At 52.3% G+C, this 27,417-nt stretch overlaps 2 protein-coding genes across 2 annotated transcripts in view; one reads left to right on the top strand and one right to left on the bottom strand.

Moving 5' to 3' along the window:
- The window catches only part of TOP2A (DNA topoisomerase II alpha), a 31,176-nt gene extending 29,197 nt beyond the window's left edge, over positions 1-1,979 (bottom strand). The window contains exons 1-3 of the mRNA XM_036341072.1: positions 1,846-1,979; positions 378-530; positions 55-145 (exon numbers count right to left, since the gene is read on the bottom strand). Coding sequence (XP_036196965.1) covers positions 55-145; positions 378-530; positions 1,846-1,866 — 265 coding nt within the window. The 5' untranslated portion in view covers positions 1,867-1,979. The remainder of the gene's footprint in view (positions 1-54; positions 146-377; positions 531-1,845) is intronic.
- A 10,480-nt stretch (positions 1,980-12,459) lies between these two features.
- On the top strand, positions 12,460-23,658 carry IGFBP4 (insulin like growth factor binding protein 4). The gene is made up of 4 exons (XM_036339219.1): positions 12,460-13,061; positions 19,155-19,312; positions 20,087-20,221; positions 22,432-23,658. The coding sequence occupies exons 1-4, from the start codon at positions 12,713-12,715 to the stop codon at positions 22,564-22,566; spliced, it is 777 nt and encodes a 258-aa protein (XP_036195112.1). The 5' UTR covers positions 12,460-12,712; the 3' UTR covers positions 22,567-23,658.
- The last annotated feature ends 3,759 nt before the right edge of the window (positions 23,659-27,417 follow it).

Here is a 27,417-nt window from a genome sequence, read left to right as displayed (position 1 = left end):
AACTTCTTATAAAGGATTTGATCAGCAGATCTTTACATACATGAATTTACTCACCTAGAATCTCATCAAAGATCTTGTACAAACCAGGAACAAAAGTGACTTCCCTATAGTTAATGCCAATATCTTCATCGTAAACCCACATTTGCTAGAAATAAGGCAAAGGGATATAGTTATTTTTACCCTATATTTATTCTGTCTCATCATCATGATTACTATAAGGTCTTCTGGATTAAAAAACATATACACACATACACACATATATAATACTTTAGGCTAATTCCAGTGGACACTCAAAGCACACGAAAGTATAGAAAATTAACCAGGAAAAGCACACATTTTAACTACGTAGTCACTGCGTTTAAGGGGCTTGGCTGTACCTGGGTCACTAATTCCACGGAGCCAATGTAGGTGTCTGGACGGAGCAAAATATGTTCCAGTTGCGTTTTCTTTTGATAGATTCTTTCAATAGACAGTCTTTTTTTAGCATCTTCATTTTTCTTTTTGTTGATTTGCATATTCTCATTTACAGGCTAGCAATTTAAAAAAATGGTGAAGTTTAATTATAGGTTTATCAGAAACTATAAACAAAACACGTCTACCGCCACATGCCTAAGCACACTGTAACAAATCGCAATCTTCCGGTGGGCCTGGGTGGAGTTTACATCTCTTTGCACAGACATGGCGATTTAAGGTCACTGAGGCCGGGTTCCTAGGTGTCCGTCTGTTTTCACGGATGTATTACCTCATCCCTAGGTGTCCGTCCGTTTTCATGGATGTATTTATTACCTCATCCCTAGGTGTCCGTCCGTTTTCATGGATGTATTTATTACCTCATCCCTAGGTGTCTGTCAGTTTTCACGGATGTATTACCTCATCCCTAGGTGTCTGTCAGTTTTCACGGATGTATTACCTCATCCCTAGGTGTCCGTCCGTTTTCACGGATGTATTACCTCATCCCTAGGTGTCTGTCAGTTTTCATGGATGTATTACCTCATCCCTGGGTGTCCGTCCGTTTTCACGGATGTATTACCTTATCGCTAGGTGTCTGTCCGTTTTCACGGATGTATTTATTACCTCATCCCTAGGTGTCCGTCCGTTTTCACGGATCTATTACCTCATCCCTAGGTGTCCGTCCGTTTTTTTCATGGATGTATTTATTACCTCATCCCTAGGTGTCCGTCCGTTTTCATGGATGGATTACCTCACTACGTGTATCTGACACGGAACTATGTCCCATGTTTTAAATGTTATCAATGAAATACACCCACTTCTTGCATCGACTCCGCAAATAGTAACTGAGCGCCTACTAGGTCCCAGGCGCACAATCGATGCCGGCTCGGCAGCATCCGTGTGGGAGGCCATCGGCTGGCCGCGTTAACGTCGTGAGCACAGGAAGGGCACATTTTGAACAACCGGGGCCTGCCGGCTCCCCAGGGGGGCCACCGTGCCCTGCTCTGCACCTTTCAAGGTCAGGGCCATTCAATCCCATTTTCAACGGGAGGGTAGGAGAGAACACCACTAGTTCTGTGGAAAGTCGCAAGCGGGCCATTATAACACGGAGCGACTATGGGGCCCATTGCATCCTGTGCCTAGACACCGTAACCACACAAAACACAACACCCTAGAAGCCAGTTCGGCCGGTAACACTTCAGTATCGGCACCACAAAGGGTCTCCCCCTTTCCACGATCACACGCAGCCAGGAGACTGGGCTCCACACAGAATACAGGCTCCCAGCCCGTGGGGGCGGGAGGAAACCCAGCCCGAGAGCCTCACCCCTGACCGGCAGCCAGGGAGATAGCGGGCCGCGCTCAGACTCCACAACCCGTCTCCTCCGCGAGCTGTACCTGCAATGGTGACACCTCCATGGTGACGGTCGTGAAAGGGCTCGAGAACCCTGCAAGCGACTGAACCGGCGGGACCCACGAGACAACCGCGGAGCTAGCGGCTTCTCCACAGACGCTCGTCCGTTAGGAGAGCAGCGCCGCTTCGATTTGAACTCTCCTCTAGCCCGCCCAGACCAGATGAGCCAATCCCGACTCGTTCTCACAGGTTTCGTCTGAGAAACCAATCGTAGCTGGTCTTTTTATATCTACCAATGAAAGGCGGCGTTGGTCGGGGGTCTGTTTGAATGCACCAATTAGGTAAGGGATCCGGGACTAGGGGATGGTCCAAAGGCGGCACTTGTTGAAGCGTAAAGGAGAGACAGACAGGGTGTCTGGCCAATGAGGAGGGCTCTTCTGTCCTCTCTGTGCAGAAACCTCTGAGGAGTCGCGCGGTGGAAGCGTGAAGGGATTTTCTGAGGGGCAGACTGGGGTGGGAAGAGAGAGGAGTATATTCATCTCCTAGGAGCGGCTCATTTCTTTCAGGGCCCGAAAACCTAGAATCCGCCCTCTGTCCGAAGTCTTTTTTTTAGCGAAAGGGGAAGTATCCGAGCTCCATTTTCCTGAGGAAACTTTCCGCATTTTCTTGAGGGGGACCGAATGCCGGCTTGGTGGACAGGCAGCCTGGCGATTTCATTAAGCAACGCAGGTTCTGGCGTCTGCCTCAACGCTCCCTACAAGAATTTATTTGTAAAGAAACAAAAGTGCCTCAGTCGTGGTTCTTGGTTTTCATGTAATGAAAGGGTGTAGCGAGGCCACGCGAGAGAGAGAGCAGCATTGGGCTGCAACTGAGCAATTGAATAATTTATAGTTACCACCGCAGGAGCTGAGGATGGTTTAGGGGTCATTCTAGGGCTGACTTAAAGATATATACTTTTATTGAGTTCAGAGAGGAAGGGAGAGAAAAACATCAATAATGAGAGAGAATCATTGATTGGCTGCCTCCTGCACGCCCCACACTGGGGTTCAAGCCAGCAACCCTCCTGGGAATCGAACCGTGACCTCCTGATTCATAGGTCTATGCTCAACCACTGAGCCACGCGGACCTGCTGATTTTTTATTTATTTTAATTTTTTGCTCAGCCTACCAGTAGGAGGCTCCCTTCTGTGTCAAGTTCCCTGGAGTGTGCAGTGGAAATGTCAAAGACCAGAGATTTTTATTACTCTGATATAAAAGTATTTGAGTGAATTTCTTTTTTCCTGTCAATCCACAATGTGAAAAGGATGAAAAAGTTGTCTGACTACTAATTCCACCTGAGCCACCACCTCCTTCCAATCAGCATTCCCTGAGTTTCAGTCCGAGCAGGGTAACGGGCCATGATGTGGTCTTGATGGAGGTGGCTTCATGATGCTTTTGTTTCCTCTGCTAAAAAGGGGGAATAAAATAATAGTATTTCCTCAAAGTTGTATGAGGATTACCTGAAGTAAATGTAAGGCATTTAGAATAGTAGGCTAACAGTATCAGTCAGGAAGCAGGCATTTTCCTCAGGCTGGCCTGACAATTGGGATTTAGTGCTTTTTTTTTCTTCTTCTAAAAGAGATAGATTTTCAGTATATGGGGGGAGCCTGCAGTGCTTGAGTATAGATATAGAAGTTGCCTCAGGAGGAATCTGGGTTCTTAGTTTGAGACTCCCATTGCCACCTTTACCCCAGACCCCTGGCCCAGAGGACCCTCAGCCACCCTTCTACCCAAAGAATGCTGTCCTTATGTCATCCACCCATCATTCACCTATTCATCCAGCCAACATTTAAATAGTTTTAAAAAATATATTTTTATTAATTTCAGAGAGGAAGGGAGAGGGAGAGAGAAATATCAATGATGAGAGAGAATCATTGATCCATCCCTCCTGTACGCCCCCTATTGGGGATCGAGCCCACAACCCGGCATGTGCCTTTGACCAGAATCAAACCTAAGACCCTTCAGTCCGCAGGCCTTAGCTTTATCCACTGAGCCAAACCGGCTAGGGCCACCCAACATTTACTTACCATCAACCTCCCATCAACAACACGCTATCCACCCCTCACGTCTGGTCTGACTGCTCCTTCCAAAGGTGAGGCTGGTGGGCTGAGAGGCCAGGGATCCCTGGGGCTCCTGGGATTCCCCACAAGTCCCTTCTCTCCAGGAAAGCCAGGGGCTCAGTCCTGGGGTCCTCCCCTTCCCTGTTCTCCCTGTTGGAGCCGACAAGGTATGCGTAGACATACAAACCAGGACGGAAGGGCTTTCTGTCTCACTCCAACTCTTCAGTCTTCCTTCTGTTCCCCACCCCACTTCCACTGCCACCCCAGAGGGTCCCAAAGTCCCTGAAATTTCTCACCCAGAATGGTACTTAGGTGACATTCAGGAGGCTCAGCAGGGCAGGCAGACCCAGAAGGTGGGTGAAGAGCAGGGTTGGATTGCCATGGAAGAGAGAGATTAGAACTAGTTCCAGAGAGAGAGGTGTAACTGCAGGTGATTGCAATGGGGTATCAAACGAGAGAGAGAGAAAAGCCAGCAATGTCCCCTAATGTGGTGTGAGGAATGGGGTTACCAGGACCTGTCACTTTCTCCCCAGCTCTCAAGTGGGAAGAAATCCCAGATAAGCTCCTTGGGCGTTGTGATGTTGGGATTTATAATAAGAAACATATTTGGTATTCTTCCACATTCCTGGCACAGGGGGCTCCTAAAACCCTTGGAATTTCCTAAGTGGTGAATGCAATGAAGGTTCTTTTGTTATGTTAATGGTGAGTTTTGGAAAGCCCTTCTTAGGTAATTAAGGATGGGGGCTGGTTGCCAAGGGAACCCATCAAGAGAATAGTCGGCTGGAATTTTGGCCTTACCCATCGATTTCCGATCTCCAGGAAGGGAGAGGGTCTGGAGATTGAGTTCGATCACCAATAGCTAATGATTTAATCAATCATGCCTCTATGTACTGAAGCCCCATAAAACTGCAAAAGGACAGGTTCGGAGAGTTGCTGGGTTGGAGGTGCAGGGAGAGTGGCTCACTGGGAGAGGGCAGGGAAGTTCTGTGCCCTTCCCCCATACCTTGTCCTATGGCGCTCTTCCACCTGGCTGTTCCTGAGTTATATCCTTTTATAATAAACCAATAATCTAGTAAATAAAATGTTTCTCTGAGCCACTCTAGCAAATTAATAGAACCCAAGGAAGGGGTCATTGGAACCTCCCAATGGTAGCAGGTCAGTCAGAAGCCCGGGTGACAACCTGGACTTTCCACTGGCATCTGAAGGGTGGGGGGCAGTCTTGTAGGACTGAGCCCTAAACCTGTGGAATCTGATGGCAACTCCAGGGAGTTAGTGTCAGAACTGAGTTAAATTGTAGGACACCAGCTGGTGTTGGAGAAATACATGATCGTGTTGGGAAACCCGCACATCAGAATTGGGGTCAGAATTGAAGGAAGCTTTAGGGTGGGCCCCAGAAAGAAAGGAATTGGCTGGAGTGGGATGCTGTGTGCCTCTACCTGCATCCATCTGTGTCCCGGTGATGTCATCTCTGGGCTCTCGCCCCTCCCCTTCCTCACTCTACGTTTGCTTACTTTTATGCTGGTGGAGAGAACCTGAGTAGAGGCTCAGGTGTCTGTGTGATCTGCCAGAGCCTGGGGGAGAGCTCCCATTCCTTAATGAGAGTCCTGGTGGGAGTAGGGGAGGGGACTGCGTTCCTGGTAGCTAGCTGCTTCCCCAGCTCTGACCTTGGCCTGTGAGCCCAGGGGTCTGATTGGGGAAGAGGCTATCTGGAGCTGCAGAGACCCATCCTCCAGTCCATTGCCTTCAGAGGGCCTTGGATGCTGCTGGGAGCAGGCCTGGTGGGTAGATGCAGGCTCCGAGACCTGGTCCAGCCTGGCAGTTACTTCCTCTAAAGAATGAATACGTAGGGGGAGACTGGATGGGAGCTTTGGTTTCATGTTCCATCTGTAAATCTCTCCTATCTTTCCAAGTTCTTTATTTCATATCTATCCATCTTCTCCTCCTTTCCATTTCTCTGCGTGTTCCATGTTTCGTCTCTTCCTCTCATGATCACTTTGCTAGTACCCTCTCCTCTTCTCTCTTTCCTTCCACCTCAAATTATTTGTAGAATTTTAGAGTCAAAAAAGGTTACAATTTGTAACCGGCTTTTTGGGATGTATGTTCTTTCACTTATATGGCTCATTTGATCCTCCTTAACAGGGTGAAGTAGATACTGGCTCCCCATTTTACAGATGAAGAAACTGAGGTCCATCATGGTGAATATACAAGCCCACAGTGCACGATTAATCAGGCAGAGCTTGGATTTGAATCCTTGGCTCTGACTGTAACAGCCTTCTGCACCACAGCCTGTGTACCCCAACCTGAGGGCAAAGCTCTTCCCAACTGTGGCTGCTGGCTTGGGGCCAGCCTCTGCTGCTCTTTAGATTATCATGCCTGGGTCGGGGTGAGGAACAGACTGCACACAGATCCTGAGCATTACTGGCTCCAAGCATCAAGCCTCTGGAAACCAAAAGGGCTGAGGGGGTGAGGATGGGAAGAATCCAGGCTTCAGGAGAGAAGAGGATGGGGGCTATGTGGATTAGGGGCTCCCGGTATGGGCCTTGTTCCTGGGCCTACTCAGCCCTGTCTCTTTGCCCTCAAATTCGCCCAGCCCTCACCAGCTGTCTTTAGGACTGCCCCTACTCCTTTAGGACAGCAATACAAGGGGTCCCTGGCATGGAAAGCTGGGGGCACTGTGGCTTCTCTCTTTGACCTTCTCTTCCCACAACTAGAGCTGGGCAGGCAGGGAGGGTACAATAGCTTCTTGGTGCACAGAATCCTGACAAGGGCAGCCTGGCTGGAGGAAGAGGCACTGTCTAAGTTTGGACAAACCTCCCAGGATGAGACACTTCTGGGTTGGAAGGTGTGCCAGTGGGGGCCTGGGCACAGGCTCTGTGTCTTCCCACAAATGGGTTTAAATCCCAGTTGCTTGTGACCTGAAGCCAGTCTTTTTACTACCTGGAGTCCCATCTAAAAGTGTATTTGTAGAGTTACCATGGTGATCAGTAATCATAATGACTAATGGGTATTGAGCCTTACTCTGTGCCAGGCACTGTGCTGAGTGCCTTACACACATTGTCTCTGTAGTTTCTCAAACAGCCCTATCAGACTGAGCTGGCATTATCCCTCTTTTATTATTTATTTATTTTAAATCCTCACCAGAGGATATTTTTTTCCATTGATTTTTTTTTTCTATTTTAGGGAGAGGAGAGAGGGGGAGAGAGAGACACACATTTATGTGAGAGAGAGACATGAATTAGTTGCCTCCTGCACATACCCCAACAGGGCCAGGGATCAAGCCTGCAACTGAGGTAGATGCCCTTGACTGGGAATTGAACCCAAGACCCTTGGGTCTGCAGGCCGACACTCTAACCACGGAGTAAACTGGCCAGGGCAGCATTATCCCTCTTTTACAACCGAAGGCTTGTAAGGACAAGAGGGAGGATGTCACTTGGCTAAAGTCACAGAGCTAGTAAATGGCAAATCCAGAATTCAGTACAGGCGTTTTGACTCCAGGCTCTTAATCTCATTTTTCTGATTATGGCTAATAACTAACACTTATTGGGCACTTAATATGTAGTAAGGATCATCGTAAGCCTTTTATACAGATTCATTCATTTAATCATTACAGGCATCCTATATAATAGTCACTTAAATGAAAGATGAGGATACTCAGGCACAGGGAGTGTGCTAACCTGTCCTAAATCTACAGCCAGGAGTCTAGTCCAGGCAGGGTGACTTGAGAGCAAACATGAGAGCCAGCACTCGTTAAAAAAATAAACCAAAAAGTTTTTTCTTTAAAAAATTAAAGTATAACATACAGAAAAGTACAGAAATAAGTAATATTTAGCTTAATGAATGTTCACTTATGTGAATATGCTATGTAACTAAATGTAAACATTACCTGTATCCCATAAGACCCCTTTCAGTAACGACTCCCACCCTTTTCCTTAAGAGTAAACTTTATACTGATTTCTAAAATCATAAATTAGTTTTGCCTGTTTTTAAACACACACACACACACACACACACACACACACACGCACACACACATTTCTATTGGGTGTATGTGTATACCTGGGGGTGGAATGGTTGGTTGTTTCCAAGTAGTTGTACAAATTTGTTTTCTGTATGACAGCCTCCTTACTCCACATCTTGGTTTGGGGCCTAGGACCATGCAAAAGGACTCCAGAAGACCTAGATTCCTCAACTGCCCAAGCTGGAAGGATCTTCACAATTCAGTGAGTTCCCCTCCCCTAGTTTACAGATGGTAAGACGGAAGCTCAGGCAGGGGAAGTGGCCACAAAGCTGGCAAGGAGCAGAGCTGGTGGGACTGGAGATATGAAACTGGATCCTGGCCAACCCAACTGCAGATGGACTCTCCTCTCCCCACCCTTCCCCTGCCTGGGTGTCCACTTCTTGAGCTGAATGTCCTAAGGGAAGGACTCAGGCTCTGTCCTCTGAACCAGAATTCCTCTGTGGGTCTCTGTGGAGATCCTCACTCTCCTGATATGGTCTCTCCAAGAGTGGGGCCCTGCTGGCCAAGGAGGCAGCCGTACTAATGTGTCACTGTCCAGCCCACACACCTGGGCTGACTGGAGGATGCCATACCTGGGGCCTACATATCAGCTGACATGGAGGGAAGCTGAGGTCCCTACTTCAGTGTGGGCACAGGGGGCAGTCCAGGGAAGCCAGGGAGGGGCTGGGAAGCCAAAGTTATGGGGAGGCCTGGGACCCAGTCCTTCACGTTAATGCTACCTCTGCTCTGACCCCCTACAGCCAGCTTGCTTCTGTACCATAGTCTTTCATCCTTGGCATTTGTTTGGAATGCTTATGACAGCTATTTTGGAAGGCAGTAAAACATAGAGGCTAATCATACAGACTCTGCCTGGGTTCCCATCCCTGCTCTTCCACTTACTTGCTGTGTGACCTTGAGTTAACTTACATACCTCTCTGTGTCTCCATTTCTCCATCTTAAAAAGCACTTACTCCATGAGGTTGTTGTGACGTGCATATGAGTGAAGCACTCAGAACCATGTCCAGCATATGTACCTTGAACCTAGGTCCTGTGACTCCAAATCCCATGGCCCTTGTATACAACATCTCCCAGACACCAGCAGGCCTGGGTGGGGGAAAGGCACGAAACCAGTCCTCCAGGAGCTTTCAGTCCAGTGGGGGAGACACAAGTCCTGCTACCAAGGGATCTCCAGCCATGTGGAGAAGTTAGAATTTCTAGAAGAGAGGGGTAGGAGGGAACAAATGCTCAGTGCCTACTGTGTGCTGGGTAACTTGCCCAGGCCACTATTTCTCTCCCCTCTCCATCCTTCTTTCTCTCTTATTGCAAAGTCCCATCTTCCAGGTTAGGACTGTGATGCTCAGAGAGCATAAGTAACTTGTTTTAGGTTCCCCAGTGAGTCCAGTGGCAAAGCTGGGATTAGAATCCAGGTCACCTTATGCTAACATGGAAGACCATGTCACCTTGGCTCAAGTTCACCTCCTCCATGAAGTCTCTCCATGTCCTGGATGTGGAACTAACCTCTTGTGCCTCTGGGTCCCCATCGTGCCCCACAGAAATGCCCCCAGGGCACCTGCACACTTCTTAGACTTATTTATGTACCTGTCTCCCTTCACTAGGCACTGAGCTCCTTGAGAGCAAGGAGTGATCACGGCCATCTCTGAGTCCCCTGTACGTCCTGAATAGAGCACAAAGTCCGTGCACAATGGCTGTTTGATAAATATGTGTTGCATGAATGATGGGAGGTGATCGGAAAGTCTCATGGCCATTTTCCTGCCTCCTTGGAATTATCCCAGACAGTGATAGGGGGGCATCAGAGGATGGATTGAGGGGTGGGGCTGGTGTGAACATCTGTCTCACCTGAAACCTTTCCAGTTCCCCCACACTCATGCTTCATCCCCAGGCATTTCTCTGGGCTCGCTCCAGTCTCTCCTGCACGCCTTCCTCATGTTCAGCAGCGCCATCTTTCCCAGCACCTTTGCTGTCTAGAGGACAAGTCCGGCATTGCGATCAGAACCATCCCTTCTGGTCCCATTTTATTCTCATAAGCGCTTAAGAGGTAGAGTAAGTGGAAGTGGCCTGTCTTCATTTTACAGGACTTTCAAGCTCCAGGAGGCTGGTGTCCAAGTTCATACAGTAAGTTGATGGCAGAACTGGGCCCAGTGTGATGTAGGAGGGGAACAGGGCTGAGGGCAGTTTTCTGAATCAGGGACAGGCTGGGCTTCCCCCCAGGACTTGAGGGACCTGGCTCTGGGACACAAGAGACCCCAGCTGGTCTGTGAAATGGCATGGAGAGAATCCTAGAACCTTTTTTTAAAAAATAGATTTTTATTGATTTCAGAGAGGAAGGGAGAGGGAGGGAGAGATAGAAGCATCAATGATGGGAGAGAATCATTGATCGGCTGCCTCCTGCACACCCCAACCGGGGGTTCAGCCTGCAACCCAGGCATGTGCCCTTGGCCGGAATCAAACCTGGGACCCTTCAGTTCATAGACAACGCTCTATCCACTGAGCCAAACCAGCTAGGGCTTTTTTTGTTTTTTAATTTTTATTTTTCAATTACAATGGAGACTCCTAGACTCTTGCCCCTGGCCAGAACTCACCAGGCCTTCTGCAGTCTTGATGGTTGCCAGTAGGTGCCGACAGTTTGCAACTTTTGGTTCTGTCCTACAGTTCCAGCTTCCAGTTGCTCTCTCCCTCCTATCACCTGGACAGTCTGCACTTGCACCAAGTAGGAGAGGGTGCAATCCCCATGAGAAAGACCCCCGTTCTGGGAGAGGAAGCAGGAAGAGGGTCTCTGATTTGCATTTCAGCTTGGCTGCCCCTGCAGCTTTCTAGGCAAAAGAATAATACAGTGGGGCCTTGACTTACGAGTGTCCCGACTAACGAGTTTTTTGAGATACCAGCTGTCTCTCCTACGATTTTTTGCATTGAGTTGATAGAGAAATTTGAGTTAACGAGCTCCTTAACGAGCTCGGTCTCAGAACGAATTGAACTCGTAAGTCAAGGCCCCACTGTTATAATAATAATTGTTAGGTTAGGTGGCTCAGGAGGCGGCGCAAGAAATAGAGTCCAGTGAATCAGAAAAGAAAGGAAAGGAAAAGGTTTATTCTGCGTCCCCGGGAGACCCACGTACCCCAAGGACAGGGCACGTGGATTCACACCAACAGGGAGGGGGGCGCTTTTTTATACTGCGGTTGGGTGAGGGGCGGGGACATGAGCTGAGGAATTCTCTGCTGCAGGGAATGGGCGGAATATTCAGGACGAAGTTCTTATCTGTGTGGGGGTATGTGAATTCAGGGAGAAGAAGCTGGTATCTGTGTCTGGCACCTTGATCTGTGAGAAATTCCAGGGGAAGTCCATTATCTTGTCATGTCTGCATGTATCCGATCCTGGGCTCTCTCCGACCTAACAATAATAATAATAATAATAATAATAATAATAATAATAATAAAAAAATCCACAGTGGGTCACCGATTATGCTTGGGCAGGAGCCTTATCCTGAAGCCAGCTCCAAGAGAGCAGAATCGTTTGGGGGGTTGGGTGGGGGGAAGTACCAGGGGACCTGAGAGAGAACCTAGGAGATGGGCCCCTGCTCCAAATGTTACCCTGGTGGACCTCCCAATCAGCAGGATTGAGGCAAGGGTGAGGGACACAGGCACCAATAGGATCACACACAGGGCCTAGCCAACCCCAAATAGCAACACTGGATGAATGAGAAAAAGGCGCCCCTTCCTCAAAACCCTATACAAATCTACAAAGACTGCAAGAGAAATGGTGCCCTCTGGGGTTGTGCATTGCACAACTTGTATGCACACAGAGTGGCAATCTCCCAAGCCCCTCCTCCCACCCCTCCTCCCAGGAGTGGGTCTGGGCAGTAAAAGCAAATATCCGGGAGGGAGGAAGAGGCTGGCACCTCCCTCCCCAGTTCAGTGATTCCACTGGGGAAGGCAGAGGGGACCAGGACCCACCCACATGAACCTTGGGAGACTGGCAGAGGAAGGGTGTTGGAAGGGGCAAGTGTGAATAGAGTCTACTAACGTCTTAGGGCCACGAGGCCCTTCTAGGCCCCTCGTTGTGTGCCTGTACTCTCTCCTCACCTCACCCGACTGGTCGAGACTGGAAGCACTGGGGTAGGGTGGGAAGGACTGGCCAGGGAGACGGAATCCGCGGGGCCCACCCGGAGTCGGAGTCCAAGGGTGTGCTCTCAGTGGGGGGCCTGGGGCCACCTCTGTGGGTCGGGATGAATCCTCCAAGGTTGGGGGAGGGGGCCTCTTCGCTTCTCCATCTCCCTCCTCTCCCCTCCCGGGCTCTGGTTCGGCGGCGGTCTCGGCGGCGCCTATCAGGGCTTCCCAACTGCGCCGCTTCCTTCTTGGGCAGAAAAGGACTTTCAGCTGCAGCCGAGGCGGCGGCGGGGACTCAGGAGAGCGCCCCCTCCCCCTAACGGCCGCCTCTCCCGCTCCCCCTCGCCCTCCCTCCCTCGCCCGACCCCCCACCTCTGGGAAGGCGCTGGGGGTGTGGCCAGAGGCTGCTATAAAGTCCGGGGTAGCCGTCCCAGGCCGCCGCTCTGTCCCTTACCCCCCGCCTTCTGGACCCGGCCGAGGATGCGGCGCAGCGCCTCGGTGGCCAGGATCGCTCCTCTCCAGCCCGCTTGCTAACTTCCCCGGCTCCTTCTCTGTCCGCCAGCGGGGCCGCCCCGTCTCCCCACGCTCTCCCGGTCCGGCCCTTCAGGCGCTGTTTCCGTGTGCCCCCCGCTGCCCGCCCGCGCGCCCGCGCTCTCTGCTCGCACCTGGCGCCGGCGCCCCGTCCTCGCCCGATCATGCTGCCCCTTTGCCTCGTGGCCGCGCTGCTGCTGGCCGCCTGGCCCGGGCCGAGCCTGGGAGACGAAGCCATCCACTGCCCAACCTGCTCCGAGGAGAAGCTGGCTCGCTGCCGCCCCCCCGTGGGCTGCGAGGAGCTGGTGCGTGAGCCCGGCTGCGGCTGTTGTGCCACTTGCGCCCTGGGCAAGGGGATGCCCTGCGGGGTGTACACCCCCCGCTGCGGCTCGGGCCTACGCTGCTACCCGCCCCGGGGCGTGGAGAAGCCCCTGCACACCCTGATGCACGGGCAAGGCGTGTGCATGGAACAGGCGGAGATCGAGGCCATCCAGGAAAGCCTGCAGCCCACCGGTAAGGTGCCTCGGCCCTTGCACGTCCTCCCTGGTGTGCGGCCCTCCCAGAAACCCCTTTCCCAATAAGGCTGGCCCGGGAGGTCCTTGAAAATCCCCCGGGAGTTGAGGAGAAGGCAGGTACGTGGCAGGGCCCTCCTGGCATGGGACAGGCTCAGCCAAGCCAACCGCTATCCAGTCTCTAGCAGCCTGTTGCCACTGTCAAGGAGGACTCTGTCCCATCCCTCCATCTCAAACCTCCCAAGGATGCCTACTTGGGAAGAGTAGTCTTGGCTGCTGGTGCAAGAGTGGAAAATTAAGTGACCTGGGCCAGCCCACAGCCTGCAAATGAGCCAGATAACTGGAGGATGGGGGTGGGGGTCGGGGTCGGGGTGGGGGTGGGGGTCGGGGAGCTTCCTGCTGCTGATCTCCTCACCACAGGTGAAAACCCCAGGGGTCTGAAAAGCCAGAGCTTGGACTTTTGACATTGAGGTGGGAGGACTGCGACATGCATACGAGAGGGGCTTTGGTGGTGAGGGGCAGCGGAGTTGCCCTTCCCCAAAGCCCCCGGCCAGCTCACCTAGCCGTTTGGGGGGTACTGGGAAGACAGGGGTCTCTCTGCCGGGCCTGGGCACCTCTTCTTGCCCTGGTCCACAGGCATCCCTCTTTTTTCTCTTGGCAGGTGCCATCTGAGGTGGCAGAAAGAAGCAAGTCTGGGCTCCCAGCCCAGAGCTGCAGAAACCTAACGGGTGTGGGCTAGAGGGTAAAGAAGAGAGAGAGGGAGACAGACTTAGAGGCCCTTTGCCTTAAACTCTTTCTTATCCTTTCTCTTTTCCATTTCTCAGTGAGCCTCTCAGTTGCTCCTTCTGATCTTTCTCAGGCTCTTTTCCTTCTTTCTCTTTGTTCTTTCCTGCTGTGTCTTTCAGCTCTAGTTTCACAGGCAGCCTTCTGGGGTTCTCCTTCCCCCAGTATCTTCTGCCCACCATCAGTTTCTTTCTCATTCTCTGTCTTCTTACCCTTTTCTGTTTCCGTTGCCCTGCTTCTCTCACTCTCATCTCAGCCTCTTTCTGTGTCCCTGTGTCCCTGTCTCTCTTTCTTTGTTCCTGTCTTTCTGTTACTTTTGGAATCTCTCTCTCGGCCTGCCTTTCCGTATGTCTGCTTTTGTATCTTGTTCCCTCTCTGACTCTGTTTTGCTCTCCCTGTGCCGCTCTGTCTGTCTGTCTGTCTCTTTTCCTGGTGTTTGAAGCTCCCATTGTTGCAGTCCGGATGCTGGGACTCTGGCCCCAAACTTCCTGCCCTGGGTCCCAGACCGCTCCACTTCCTCAATCCTCTGCAGCTTGTTAGCTGGAGGAGAGCAGGATGCAGGGAAAACAGGAAGGAGGTGGACCCCAGGGGTCTGGGCTTCAGGCCTCGCTGCCCTTCCTGCCCCTGGGCAACAAAGAGATGGGTCAGCAGAAAACATTCTAGGAGAAATGCCAGCCTGGCACCCAGCACATCTGGGAAGGGGGGCAGTCCTTGGGGGAATACGTCGCTGATCATGGGGGCAGAGATGCCAGTGCCAGTGGGAGAGGAGGGGTGCTGGTACCAGACCAGAGTGGGAGTGAGGGCTGAGCCCTTGGGCTCCCTGAGTCTAACAGGACCACATTCTCTTTGTGTCTCCCTCCTCCACCAGCCAGCGGCTATCTGGCAACTGATGAGGATGGGTGGTAGCCTCCTCCTCTCTCACCAACTTGAACAGGGGGCAGAAGAACCCTCAGAGGGTCTTGGGCACCCATTTTCCTTGGCTGGGAAGGAACACCCCATCCTGTAGTGGAGAAAAACCCATGTCCCTGGGAGCTTTGGAGAGGCATGAGCAGTGTAATTGTCCTGTGGCTATTATGCAAACCCGCCTTCCAGGGTTTTAGGTCCCCTTTGGATTACAGGGCCCAGGTCTCTAACACCCCCACCCCTCCTTCCTTGCCTGTCCTCCACCCGTGCAGTGCATGCACGATCCGGAGAGGGACAGGCTAAGTCTGGGGGACCCTGGGGAAACTAGGCACCTTCTTGGCAAGCTGTGTCCCTGCCCTCTTACCTCCCAGTCATCACAGAAGTACCCTCTGCCACAGCCTGGGCCGCACAGAACCACGGGAAAGGCGCCCCCTAGAGTTGTGCAGCAGCCCTGCAAGGTCTCTGGCGAGACAATGTGTTCAGGGCTTGGCCCCTGTCTCTACTATTCTCTTTAGCTTCCCACTGGCAATAGGCCACTGTCCCTCCTAGGTCCCAAGGCTTGGGGACCTAAGCCTCTTCTCTCTGCCTTTTCCTCTTGGGGCTGAGCTTCAGCAAGTGACTGAGGGAGGGCAGTCACTATGGCCCAGTTGCTTACTATTTGCCCCGGGGCAGGCCCCCCTCCACCTCCAGGCTCCCCCACCTTCCTGTCCTAGCTTTTTGAGCCAGAACAGGTTGTGGGTTAAATCCACTCAGGCCACCAGAAGTGGGGATGGGGTGGACAGGTGTGTCAGAAATCCACAATTCCACATAAGAGCGCTGACCCTGGATTCATGGAATCGGGAGGAGTGGACAGTGGCATCGGCGTTTGGATTGGGGAGTTCCTCTGGGACAGGGTTAGGGAACATGCAGGCCAGGTTAATTTTTAGTCAACACAGCAAACACTGTCCCCCCTACTGCAGTACTGGGAACCCAGTGGTGTCATGGGAACAGGGCCTTCCCAGAAATTCTGTGCCTTTGTGGGAGGGAGGGAGGAGGAGCGTAGCTGCTAAATATGATTACTTTTTTTTAGTATTGGGAAAGCGAGAATTATTGGTGCCTTGGGTACCAGGAGTCTTTCTGTTTAAAGACATAGGAGCAGTAGAGATAAACCCCTCCTCCTTCCCTCCCACCCAGTCTACAATAGGACCTGCCTCACAGGGTGGGATGTCTGGCGTGGAGTAAGAGCTCAGTAAAGTGGAGCAGTGATGAAGATGGTGATGAAGAGGACGCTGAATGGATTTAACCTGAAGCTTAAATCTTCCTCTGATGTTGGGATTTTGAGGGACAGTAGGCAACGGAATAAAGCTGGGGGACATGCAGAGGAGTTGAGAGGTAGGGCAGATTTTGATGCCTTTTCCTGCTGTAAACAAGGGAGGAACAGGCCAGCTGTCCTTGTCTCTGACTCTTGAGGCCAGCAGTGTGTCACAACAGTGAGGGAGACACCCCTTGAGCCAGAACTCAAAGAAAGGGTTTGGTACCCAACATGGCGGTCTTGACTTCTCCAGCCAGAGTCCAGGGGAAGAAGGAAAAGGGCTTCCAGGGCAGGTGGGGGACCTTCCAGGTCATGCCTGGAGCCCACCCACCTCACAGTCTCACTCTGGGTGTCTTGAGTGGGGCAGGGGCTGGAGTTGAGGAGGAATCATGGGGATGAAATCAGGCAGCAAGAAAGAGGAAATCCTCTAGCTTTGACCATGAACATTGCAGCCAGTAGTGCCAAAGCTGTGAAGCCTCTTCTTCAGAGGAAGGGTGCTTTCCCTTCCTCTGTTGCTGGAGCAAAAACCAAGGTTTCCCCTGTGGCTGTGTGTCATTGGCCTCGCTCCAACAGGAGCTGGAGGACATGACCTAGTCTACCTTGGAAACCCCATCTCCCAAGCAAGCCTTCAGGAATTCAGGAGGTCAGATCTTTCAGGGGGCTAGGTCTGACTCCAGCCCTTGCTCAGAGGGGGAGCCCACCAGGATTGGGGTTTTCCAGATGGCACCACCTGGGTGAGCAGCGCCAGGTGGCCAGTTTTGGAGGTTTGACGGTTCACGTTTTTTCAGAGACTCAACGCCATGACACTCACCCTCCCAAGCCAGGTGCCTTGGGGTGGGCCCTGGGGTGGTCCTTGGTGTGATGGGCAAGGAAAAGTTACAGATGAAATGAAAAGTCAACAAGTTCGGGTATAGCCAGTGTGCCCTGCCCTAGGCCTGTGTCTGTCCAGGCTGGGTCAGAGTGCCTGAGTGCATGTAGGTGTGCACACGTGGACAAGTGTGTGTCTAGACACGTGATTGTTTGCATATGTTTGTAATTCTTGAGTTCCGGCCTCTCTGTGTCTGAGTGGGCAGATAGGGACATAGTCCAGGTACCTATGTCCCCATGAAAGACACTAAGGAGCTACTCTCCCTGTCTTGGTGTGTTCTTCTCTAAGCTTACACACAAGCTAGGCACACGTGTGCTGGGTGGTGGGGAAACAAAAAATGGGGAGACCAGGCATGCTGCCTGCCCATCTTCCCCAGGTAACCTCTATGTGACATGGGGCCCTCCCAACACAAGAACATAAGCCATGCTTCTAGGCTCCACGCAGCCCCAGCTTTCAGTGAGTGGACCCAGTTGTCCTTAATGATACCGCTCAAGTTAAGGTATACACATTTCCAAATATCCACTAATAACCCTCAAGCATTGGTCATTGGTGGACTTCGACTCACAGAATTTCAGCATTGGAAAGGCTGGTTGCAGTTGAACTTCTACTCCAGATGTCTCTAGATTCTTGAGGCCTCAACCACTCAGACGCTCCACACCTTAGGGCCGTGGGGCTCTCTACCTCCTGAGACAGCCTCATTCATAGAAAACTCTTCCTTGCCCCCTTGAACCTAAGAACATTCTGCCCATTTACCAAGCGGAATAAGTATCATTGCAAAGACAATAAAACCCTTCCAGGTTGGAAGGGCACTCGAGTTGGTGTTACAAACGAGTCCCCTCTGGACTGCCCTTCTTGGGATGTTAAGAATGCTGGAGGATGGGGTATATCTCTCTGCTCTATTTATTTCTTCCCTCCGATTCCTCTTTCTAAGCCAGCCCTCTACTCGTGACAGAGCCTTCTTTCCATCCTTGGTGACTCAATTTTATAAATAGCCGTTGGTGTGGAATCTTGACAAAGACTTTCTGAGGGTCTCGATTCTTCCTTGCTTGGTTTTCCTTTATCCGCATGTCTCTCCCCACACTCCCAGGACTAGGAGAATAAAAAGAGAGCTGGCCTCCCCCTTCTATCCCCGACTCACTCTGGCCAGGCAGAAAAATACCATTTGACCCAGAGGCAGCTCTGGGACCACTGCCATACTTGGAGGAACCTGCTAACTCCTCAGAAGAAAAGAAAAGAAAAGAAATCCTGACACAAACCAGATGTAACCGTCTGTCTGGTCACCAACATCTGGAATGCTGGCAGGGGCTTTGCACTCAGGCCAGCCGAGAGTTGCCAAGCCGAGCATTTCGGAGGAGGCTCTGATCTGTAACCCCTTTCTCCAGCTCAGCCCTGTTGTCTGGATTTGGCTGCCTGGAGGGAGAAGCAGCAGTTGCAATTGGGTTTTTCTTGAGTTCAGATAGAGTCTTTTCATGAGATCCCAAGGAGGGGTGCAGGCCCAGCCTTTCCACCCCCATCTCCAGATCCCCAGTGCCCTGACTGGGCAACAGACATGGCCTTTGGATGGGGTCTGAAGTCTAAGGGTAGGGGATTGAAGGGATGGGGAAGGTATTCTCTTGGTCCTAGGGCCACACAGAGCATTACACAAGTGTACACACACTTGCACACGCAGGCATACACACACCCACTCTCACTTTTCTCCCGTCCAGCCAATGGGGAGAGCTTGTTGGGTTGGATTTCTCATCACTCATGGAAACTTTGATTCTGGCCATTTGCAAGAGGGTCAGCAGGGCTGACAGCCCTCGGGATCCTGTGGCTGGCTCAGCCAGACGCTGAAAAGAGCAGGAAAGGAGACAGGAAGAGAGAGCAGATGGAAAGGGGGGTGGTAGGAGGAGCTGACTAGAAGGAGAAAAGATCTGGTGGGGGGGCCCCCCTGCCTGCCTCAGACCTCCCAGCAGAGCCCAGGGGAACCTCTTGTCTGGGCAGCTGCAGCTGGTGACTCATCTGAGTGCCGGACTGGGTGGGGTGAGGGGCAAGTCAAGGACTTAAAGAAGAATAGTGTCCTGAGGAGTTCCAGGGGAGTGGGGAGGAGAGGGGAGTGCTGTCTTGATGTTTTCCTGTTCCTAGACCCCCACACTTCCCGTGTCAGGCTGGAGAACCCCCAAGAAGCAGAAAGCAGGTGGGAGGCTGGGTTGGTGTGCTGCTCGGTCTTTTCCCAGTGCTGACCTCTCCCCAAATTGGCCTGATTGCAGACAAGGATGAGGGTGACCACCCCAACAACAGCTTCAGCCCCTGCAGCGCGCATGACCGCAAGTGCCTGCAGAAGCACTTCGCCAAAATTCGAGACCGCAACACCAATGGGGGCAAGATGAAGGTCATCGGGGCTCCCCGGGAGGAAGTCCGGCCTATGGTGAGGACCTCTGACCTCAAATGCACATGTTCACAGACACCCCACCACCACCACCACCACCACCACATCTTGGCCTATGTTTATCCAGTAAACATTCTTTGGATGCCTACGGGGTAGAGTATACATTGTCAGGATCCAGAGGGTCCTCATTCCTTTCCTTAAAATTCCATTCCTGCTCGGTAGTTCTCTATATTGGTACAGCTGAAGTGGTTTTTAAATACTGAAATACTTCTATCCTGGTTGGTAACTCATGGTTGCCCCAAGCTTCCTGATATTTCTTGACCCTTCTCTGGGATTCTCCACCCGAGACCTTCTCAATCTCTAAAGGGTTAATGCTGGCCAGAGCAGGGGGCCTTGGGACCCTGTTCCGGAGTCTGGCAAATGTCCTGTCTGACGGATGGTTCTGATGGCTCCGTTCCTGGATCTTACAAGTTGTTGATTGCATGATTTCATTCATCCCTCCTGCTTAGACATCACCCCCTTCCAGGCCTCCTCCATAGGTTTCTACAGCTCCTTCCCCCCAGGGTTCCTTCACTTCACACCTCTCCTTTGTAGAAGCTCTTTGGCCCAAGATCCTGTCTTCAATGTCCCTCTACTCTTCCCACCAATGTCTCCAGAACCCAAGCCATTCCCTTCACCTCCCTGGGCCCTGACCCTGACCTCTGGGCTTTGACCCTCCTTTCAAGGCCTTCAGTCCTGAGATGACCCCCATTCCTGGTTCTCCTGCCCCTCTTCTCTTCTGCTGAGCAGTTTCATCCTCCCTCTCTCCTCCAGCCCCAGGGCGCCTGCCAGAGTGAGCTGCACCGGGCCCTGGAGCGGCTGGCCGCCTCCCAGAGCCGCACCCACGAGGACCTCTACATCATCCCCATCCCCAACTGCGACCGCAACGGCAACTTCCACCCCAAGCAGGTGGGTCACCATCTCTCTCCTGCTGGGCTCTGGCCTCAGCTCCAGGGGCATTAGACAGGGTCATGCATGATAAATGTCTCAGGAAGGGGAGGGTCCCCAAACCCTAGGATCCTCCCCAAACCTTCCCCCCAGCTTTAGGACCTCAGCTCATTTGCCCACATCACTCATTTTGGGATGAGGAGGCTGAGGCCCAAAGTCACAGAACAAGTTAATGGCAGACTAACTATCCTGCTTCCCCATCCAGGACTATTTTCATCTCTTGATTACAATCTGAGACGTTCACCTGGTGTTCCTGCCAAGCTCTGCCTCCCATCACTTTCTCACTCGCCCTACTCCCTTCCTATGAGTAGTTCTCCTTCGTCCTCGAATGTCTGTCTCCCCTGGAAATGGAGGGACTAAGTCATGAGGGGTTAGGAAAGGAGGAAACAGCCTGACCCTTACCCCAAGTTGAGTAGCCAAACCATTTGGGGTACCGCCAGGATGGAGATGATGCCAGATCTGACAGCTGGAGTTAGGGGCTTCAGGTGGAAGCAGAGGAAGGAGGTAGGCAGAAGAGAAGACATGAATGTAGAAACCTCTGTGCCCCTCATACCCTTGGAACATGGGTTCCTCTGACAAGCCACCAGGAAGCTAGGATGTTCAAGAAGGCTGGCCTGCTCCAGCCCCATCTCTGGCCTGTCAGAGTTGGGCCCATATGGAAGGGTGGCATATCTTGGCAGAGCACGGGGGTGCCTCGTGTTGGGTGTTCCCTGGGGAGCCCTGGCCTGGATCTCCTTCTCCAGCCCCTTGTGGGCATAGACACACACATCCTCACGCTTCACGCTCTATGACAAATCCTCAAAGTGGACTGCCATGCAGCCAGCAGAGGCCTCGCTAGAAGAAAGGCTGCCCCTGAGTCTGCACATCCCAGGATGGCCTGAGGATGTTATGAGTGGTGTGCCGTGAGTTGGGAATCAATGAGGCCCCCCTTAAACCAATGCCAAACCTATCTCCAATCTTTTTCCCCCAACACCAATGTTTTTTGGTCCCAATTTTTAAAATCTTTTTTTCCCTAACTAAAAAAGCGGTCATAAACTCTGTTAGAGAAGTTTTAGGTTTACAGAAAATTGAGCAGGAAGTGCAGAATTCTCATCTACTCCCCCACACCCAGTTTCCCCTATTATTCTCTTGCATTAGTGTGGTACATTTGTTATAATTGAGGAACTAATACTGATACATTATTAGTAACTAATCCATAGTTTACATTAGGTTTCATTCGTTGTGTCGACAGTTCTATGGGTTTTCTTCCCCTAATTATTTTTCCTACTGAAAGTTCTGACCCTTTACCCTTGATCCACAGACTAAATCTGACCCTTGAGATGACCTTCACTTCAACTTTAATCCCGACTCTTAAATACACCTTTGCCCCCTGCCTTCCCTATCCACCCCCGCCCCCCCCCCTCCGCTTCCTGTTCTAATCCTGACCCAAACTTGAGCCCAACTGCTTTAGTTGTCCTAACTTTGACCTCTATCTTTATCCCAACTCTATTTCTGACCTGGGCTCTGAGACTCACCCAACTCAAGTTTTAGTTCTAATTCCCAGTTCAACTGCAATTCATATCCTAATGCTACCTTAACTTCAACTTGGATCCCGCTATTACCCATAATCCTACTCTTTTTAAAAAATACATATTTTTATTGATTTCAGAAAGGAAGGAGAGGAGAGAGAGATAGAAACATCAATGATGAGAGAGAATCATTGATTGGCTGCCTTCCGCACGCCCCCACCAGGGATGGTGCCCGCAACCTGGGCATGTGCCCTGACCAAGAATCGAACCCCATGAACTCCGGGTTCATAGGTTGATGCTCAACCACTGATCCACACTAGCCGGGCTTTAATCCCATTCTTAAAAGTCCCAACCTAATGGGAACACACTCAAAACATCTCCGACCTGTACCTTAGTCTTTCAAATCCAGCTTCACCTCGAAATCCTATGGATCCAGTCTCCCCGCTGGGAAGGCCATAGAACTTCCTCAGGGCCCTGCCTTTGAAAACTCTCTGGACCTTTCCTTCTTGGCCAAGTTATCTCTCTACTCCAGCGAGCTCAGAAGATATGTGCTCATGAGAGAGCGTCTGGCCTCAGGGGTCATCTTGGAGCAATTGTCTGATTTGGGGACCAGGCTGGGATTGGGGCCCAGCTGACTGACCTCTCATGCCCTTGTCTTGACAGTGCCACCCAGCCCTGGATGGGCAGCGTGGCAAGTGCTGGTGTGTGGACCGGAAGACAGGAGTGAAGCTTCCGGGGGGCCTGGAGCCGAAGGAGGAGCTGGACTGCCACCAGTTGGCTGACAGCTTCCACGAGTGAGCCCTACCAGCAGGCAGGGGGCTCCCTGCCCCCTGCTCCCCCTTCCCCTGGAGGCTACAGAGCTGACCTGGAGCCTGGACCTGAGTCCTGGCTCTGTCTCTGGCCCAGAAGTTTTCCTCAGCATGTGTGTGGTGTGTGTGTGTTGATGAGCATGGATGTACCCTTGGGGTGAGCCGGAGCCTAGGGGTGTCCTCTTTGGGCTTAGATAGCCTAAGAGGTCAGAGTGGCAATGGGGAGCCCTGGTGTGTTTCCAAATTGACCCTGGATTCATTCATTCTTTTATTCATTCAGCCATCTAAACACATTTACTGGCTACATATTACATGCCAGCTCTAGTTCTCAGCCCGGGGTGGGGGCACCCTTATTCTGACTTCCTCTGATTTGGACATTGGGCCCACCTCCTACAAGGTGAACACAAGTCTGTGGGAGAAGAGAAGTTCATGCCCATAATCTGAGGAGGAAAGTAGACATGTACCTTGACCATTGTCCCTCCCTCAATCTAGTGGTAGAGCAGAGGCCACAGGGAAGGTGTGGGGTAGCAGATGGCTCAATGGTCAGGAGACCAGGCCCAAAGCTAAGGGCTGCCAGGCTCCTCTTCTCTTCGCCCCCAGGCCCTCCAAGACAAGCCTATTTTGGGGGTTGGGGGTAATGCCATCTGCTTGATTGCTTGGCAGCGGATCCCTGCTGTGGAGTAGGTAAGAGGGTCCTAGGAAGGCCTGCAAGACAGAGGGGTGGGGTGGTGGGGCCCCTGTCTGCGCAGTCAGGGTGGGAGGAAAGAATGTGTAATTGGAATGTGTGTGCCTGATGGAGAAAAGGACCAGCATAATGGGATTGTGGGGAGTGAGGGACTTGCCTGGGGTCCTGTTTCCTTCCATTCGTAGTCAGAGCCGTGAAATCACCAGGATGACTCCATCTGGCTCACAGCTTGGCCTCTGCCTCCTGCTCCACACCTCCTTCCCTACAGCTCCCGCCCCATACCCTGCCCCCTGGGCATTTTCTGGCTTGCTGGATGGAAGGAGACTTAGGGACCTACCAGTTGGCCATGATGTCTTTCTTTTTTTTTTTTTTTTAACAAAACAAAACAAAAAACAATACAATTGTGTTTTGCTTGTTTATTTAAATTAGAGACAGGGGTGTACCAGGGATGGGAGGACTATCCTACATGGTAGAAAGACGCTAAGACTCAGCCAATTCACCATCCTCTCCCTGCAGCCTCTTCCCAAGGGGCCTCCCTGCCCCTCAAGTCTGTGCTCTGTGCTCAGACTCCTGGTGAGGAAATACTGGCTTCCAAACAGAGGGAGGGAGCCGGACAGCCCTGCTGGGCCAGAACTATTCCTGGGATCAGCTGGTGTGTGAAACTGGGGCATTTCCTAGGGCATCAGGCCGGTTGGGTTTGCATCTGGATTTGATTTATTAATTTGGGGGCGGGGGAGGCGCTGACCTGAAGCTTGGGAAAGGGGTAAACTTTCCACCACATTCCACAGCTTTGCCTGCCTGGATTCCTGATTGGGGGTTGTGCTGAGATTTGATTCTGATGGGTCGAGGGGTCAAGAGTGGGGGCATCTTTGATCTTGCTGTCCTGGGCACACCAGGCTGTGGACTTTTGGTGGCAGCCCCCAAATGTGTGCCCTTGTGATACGATTGGATTCCTGGTCATTTCCTAATGTCCCTCCCCTCCCGGACCTCTGTGCCAGGCACTGATTTCTTTTTTAAAAAATATATTTTATTGATTCCAGAGAGGAAGGGAGAGAGAGAGAGAGAAACATCAACGATGAGAGAATCATAGATCAGCTGCCTCCTGCACACCCCCCACTGGGGATCGAGCCCGCAACCCAGGCATGTGCTCCTGGCCAGAATTGAATCCAGGACCCTTCAGTCCGGAGGCCCACACGCTATCCACTGAGCCAAACCAGCCAGGGCCAGGCACTGATTTCTTGGGTGGAGGTCCCTTTCTGGGAGTTCACAGGCAGCCCGGGACCCTGTGCGCCAAGCTGCTGCACTCTGGGGGAGCGCCCTCCTGTCTGATCTGGCCTCTGGGGGAGCGCCCTCCTGTCTGATCTGGCCTCTGGGGGCGCACCCTCCTGTCTGGCCAGCTCCTGGATTCCTAGGCCCTCCCCAGTTCCAGAGGTGCTGCCAGGCCTCTGATGTGCTGGCACCTGTGCTGTCTGCATTTTGAGTCTGGGGCTGCAGTCCCCCCTCATCTCTCTAGCTCAGCCTTCTAGTCTCCCTGAGGCACCATGGGCCCCTGGCAGCAGGAGATAACAAAGTGACAGGTGCTGAGGGTTGTTCTCTCCACCCCTGACCACTTTTCAGAGAGTCCCCTATTTGTGGGGCCAAGGCCAAGGCATGTTGGGGTAGAAGGTGGGTGTAGGCTGCCGATCAAGTTCTAGGTCCCTAAACCAAACGCAGGAAAAGTTTCTCTTTTGATCCCTGAAGTATCTCTTTAAATGCTCCAGCCTCGCACCCTTGGCCATGGGTGGTAGGGGGTCCTTTTCCTTTCACGGGCCTCCGGAAAGAGCAGGGTCTGCTTGGGAAGTAGCTGCATACATGGCCTGGGGTGTGCCTCTGTGATACATGTATATTGATGGCGTGTGTGTGCGCGTGTGCGTGCGTGCACACGTGTGTGAATATAGCAAAGTGATAGCTGAAATGTGAGAGTGTGGGCTTTTACAGGGCACATATACCTGGTCTGGGTGTGTATGGATGAGTGCATTTGTGTGGTGTGTCCATATGTGGGCTGCTCTATGAATCTGAATGAATGTGTGTGAGGTGAGGAGAGAGGGAATAAGAAATTCAGGTGTGTACTTCCCTCCTGGCTATGAAAGAATGACCCTCGCTCATTAGGCGTCCCCTGCAGGGTTTGGGAGGAGCTGTCTAGCATCAGAGACTAGAGGATGTGCACTTGGGTGGGGGCGTTCCACACCTCACAGAAACACCCCCACCCCAACCCCTGGTGCTCGCCCCATGATCCAAGAGCCAGGTCCTAGGTGTCAAAAAAGGAGGAAATAAGGGCAGCTCAGTGTCCACGGGGACACTCCCCTGGACAAAGTGAATGGTTTGGGCAGTGTCACTGTGGGAGAAGCGGGCTCCAGAGAGGACTTGCCGGCCTGGTTTGCACTAGGCCCTCCCACCCTAGATTCCAGAAACCCTTGAAATGGTCACTCTAGGTGCTACAAGGGCATCAGCATCTCTGGCAGAGGCAGAAAGGAGGAGATGGCAAGGACCAAACTATTATGTCCTGGTGGGGCCACCATACCTGGATAACTTAAAACCACAGCCCTCAGTGCTCTGTCCTGCTCCCCCTTCCCCCCCAAAAAATGTCCCCCCCCCTGTGGCTTGGAGCAGGAGGATGGGGGCCATCTTGCCAGGATTAGGCCATAGGTAGGTGCCGAGCCACATCAGGCATTTGCTTTCCATTTCCCAGCTCATTAGTGGAGATCCAGCCCTGATGTGGGCTGGAGGTGGGGGGCTGGGTTTTCCATTGGCAAGAAGGCTGGGTGGGAGCAGGAAGAAAAAAATGGAGCCTTGGACTGACTCTGGTATTGGATTCAGGTGGGGAAATTGCAGGAGAGCTGGCCAAGCCTCCCGGCCCCTCCTCCTATCAGGGCCCCAAGGTTCCAGCCACTGCCAAGGCTCCAACTCCTTCCAGGAAAAGGCTGCTCCGACCAGCCTCTCCGCTCTCGGGGCCAGATTCCCCCAAGCTGCTCCAGGAATGTTCTGAAGCACGCAGGACTTGGGGCGCCTGCTTGCCCCCGCCCCGTCCTGAGGGAGTGGGGGAGACGGGGGTCGGGGGACGTGGGGGTGGGAGAGGAGATATGGCTGTGTGGTAAATGGCCCTGGAACATTCCCAGCCAGAGAAACGCCCCCTGCATTCTAGACCCCTATGTCAATGTCACCTCTGACCTAAAGAAAGTCAAGATGATGTGGTTGGATGGAGCTGGGAGGTAGGCTGGCGGCTGGAATGTTGGGTGGTCCCAGGGAAGAGGGGAGGCGAAGGGGCCCTGCCTGTGAGTCAGGGGAAAGGGTCAGGGGGGAGGGGGAGTTAATGGAAACAGTAAGCAGAGGAGAGACAATGGGGCACTTTTGGGCACACCCTCGGGGAGCAGACACCACTCCAGCCAGCCAAGGGTCTAATTAGATCTTCACTGTCAGAGTGACCTATCCCTTCTATGTCTGAGGCCCCAGGGGTCGGGGAGTAGGGGTGTGTGTGTGTGCTATAGATAATTAGAAACATGCTCTACTGAGCCAGCAGGCACCACTAGGACTGCCTCTGTCCTCACTGCCCCCCTGTCTTCCCCACATCTCTAATCCCCTTCCCCACAACCTAGACAATTCCAGCCAGGCCAGGGGAGGGGCTGGTGGGGCCTGGGAGTGAGTAGAAACCCGGTGGGGCTGGCTTCCCAGGCCCTTACACACACACTCTGAAGTGCAAACAACATATTTTCGCCATGCAATGGTATTTAATTACACATAAAAACAGAGCCATTAAACTGAAATTAAACCCGTTTTGGAACCACTTAATTCAGGGCATGACAAATTGCTTTCAGCAGAGGCGGCAGTGAAGTCCCCTCAGGCAGAAACGGAGATCAGCTGCTTCCACGGCTGGTGGGGGGTGGGGGGAGTGAGGGGGTGGGGAGCGGGGGCTGTTCTCCTGGCCCCCTTGCCAGCTCTAAATTCTGAAATTGGGGTCAGAACGTTCTTTGTAAAGACCACCCAGGCCAAGGGGAAGTCTCGAGGTTTGTTTAGGATAAGAATGGGGGTTGGGTAATCACAGATTCACTGAACAACCCACTTTTATTTTAAAAAAAATATTTTTATTGATTTCAGAGAGAAAGGGAGAGGGAGAGAGAG

The sequence above is a fragment of the Myotis myotis genome, unplaced genomic scaffold (assembly GCF_014108235.1).
Source record: "Myotis myotis isolate mMyoMyo1 unplaced genomic scaffold, mMyoMyo1.p scaffold_m19_p_17, whole genome shotgun sequence".
NCBI lineage: Eukaryota > Metazoa > Chordata > Mammalia > Chiroptera > Vespertilionidae > Myotis > Myotis myotis.
Note: the sequence above shows the minus strand (reverse complement) of the source record. Positions and strands in the feature narration are given on the sequence as shown.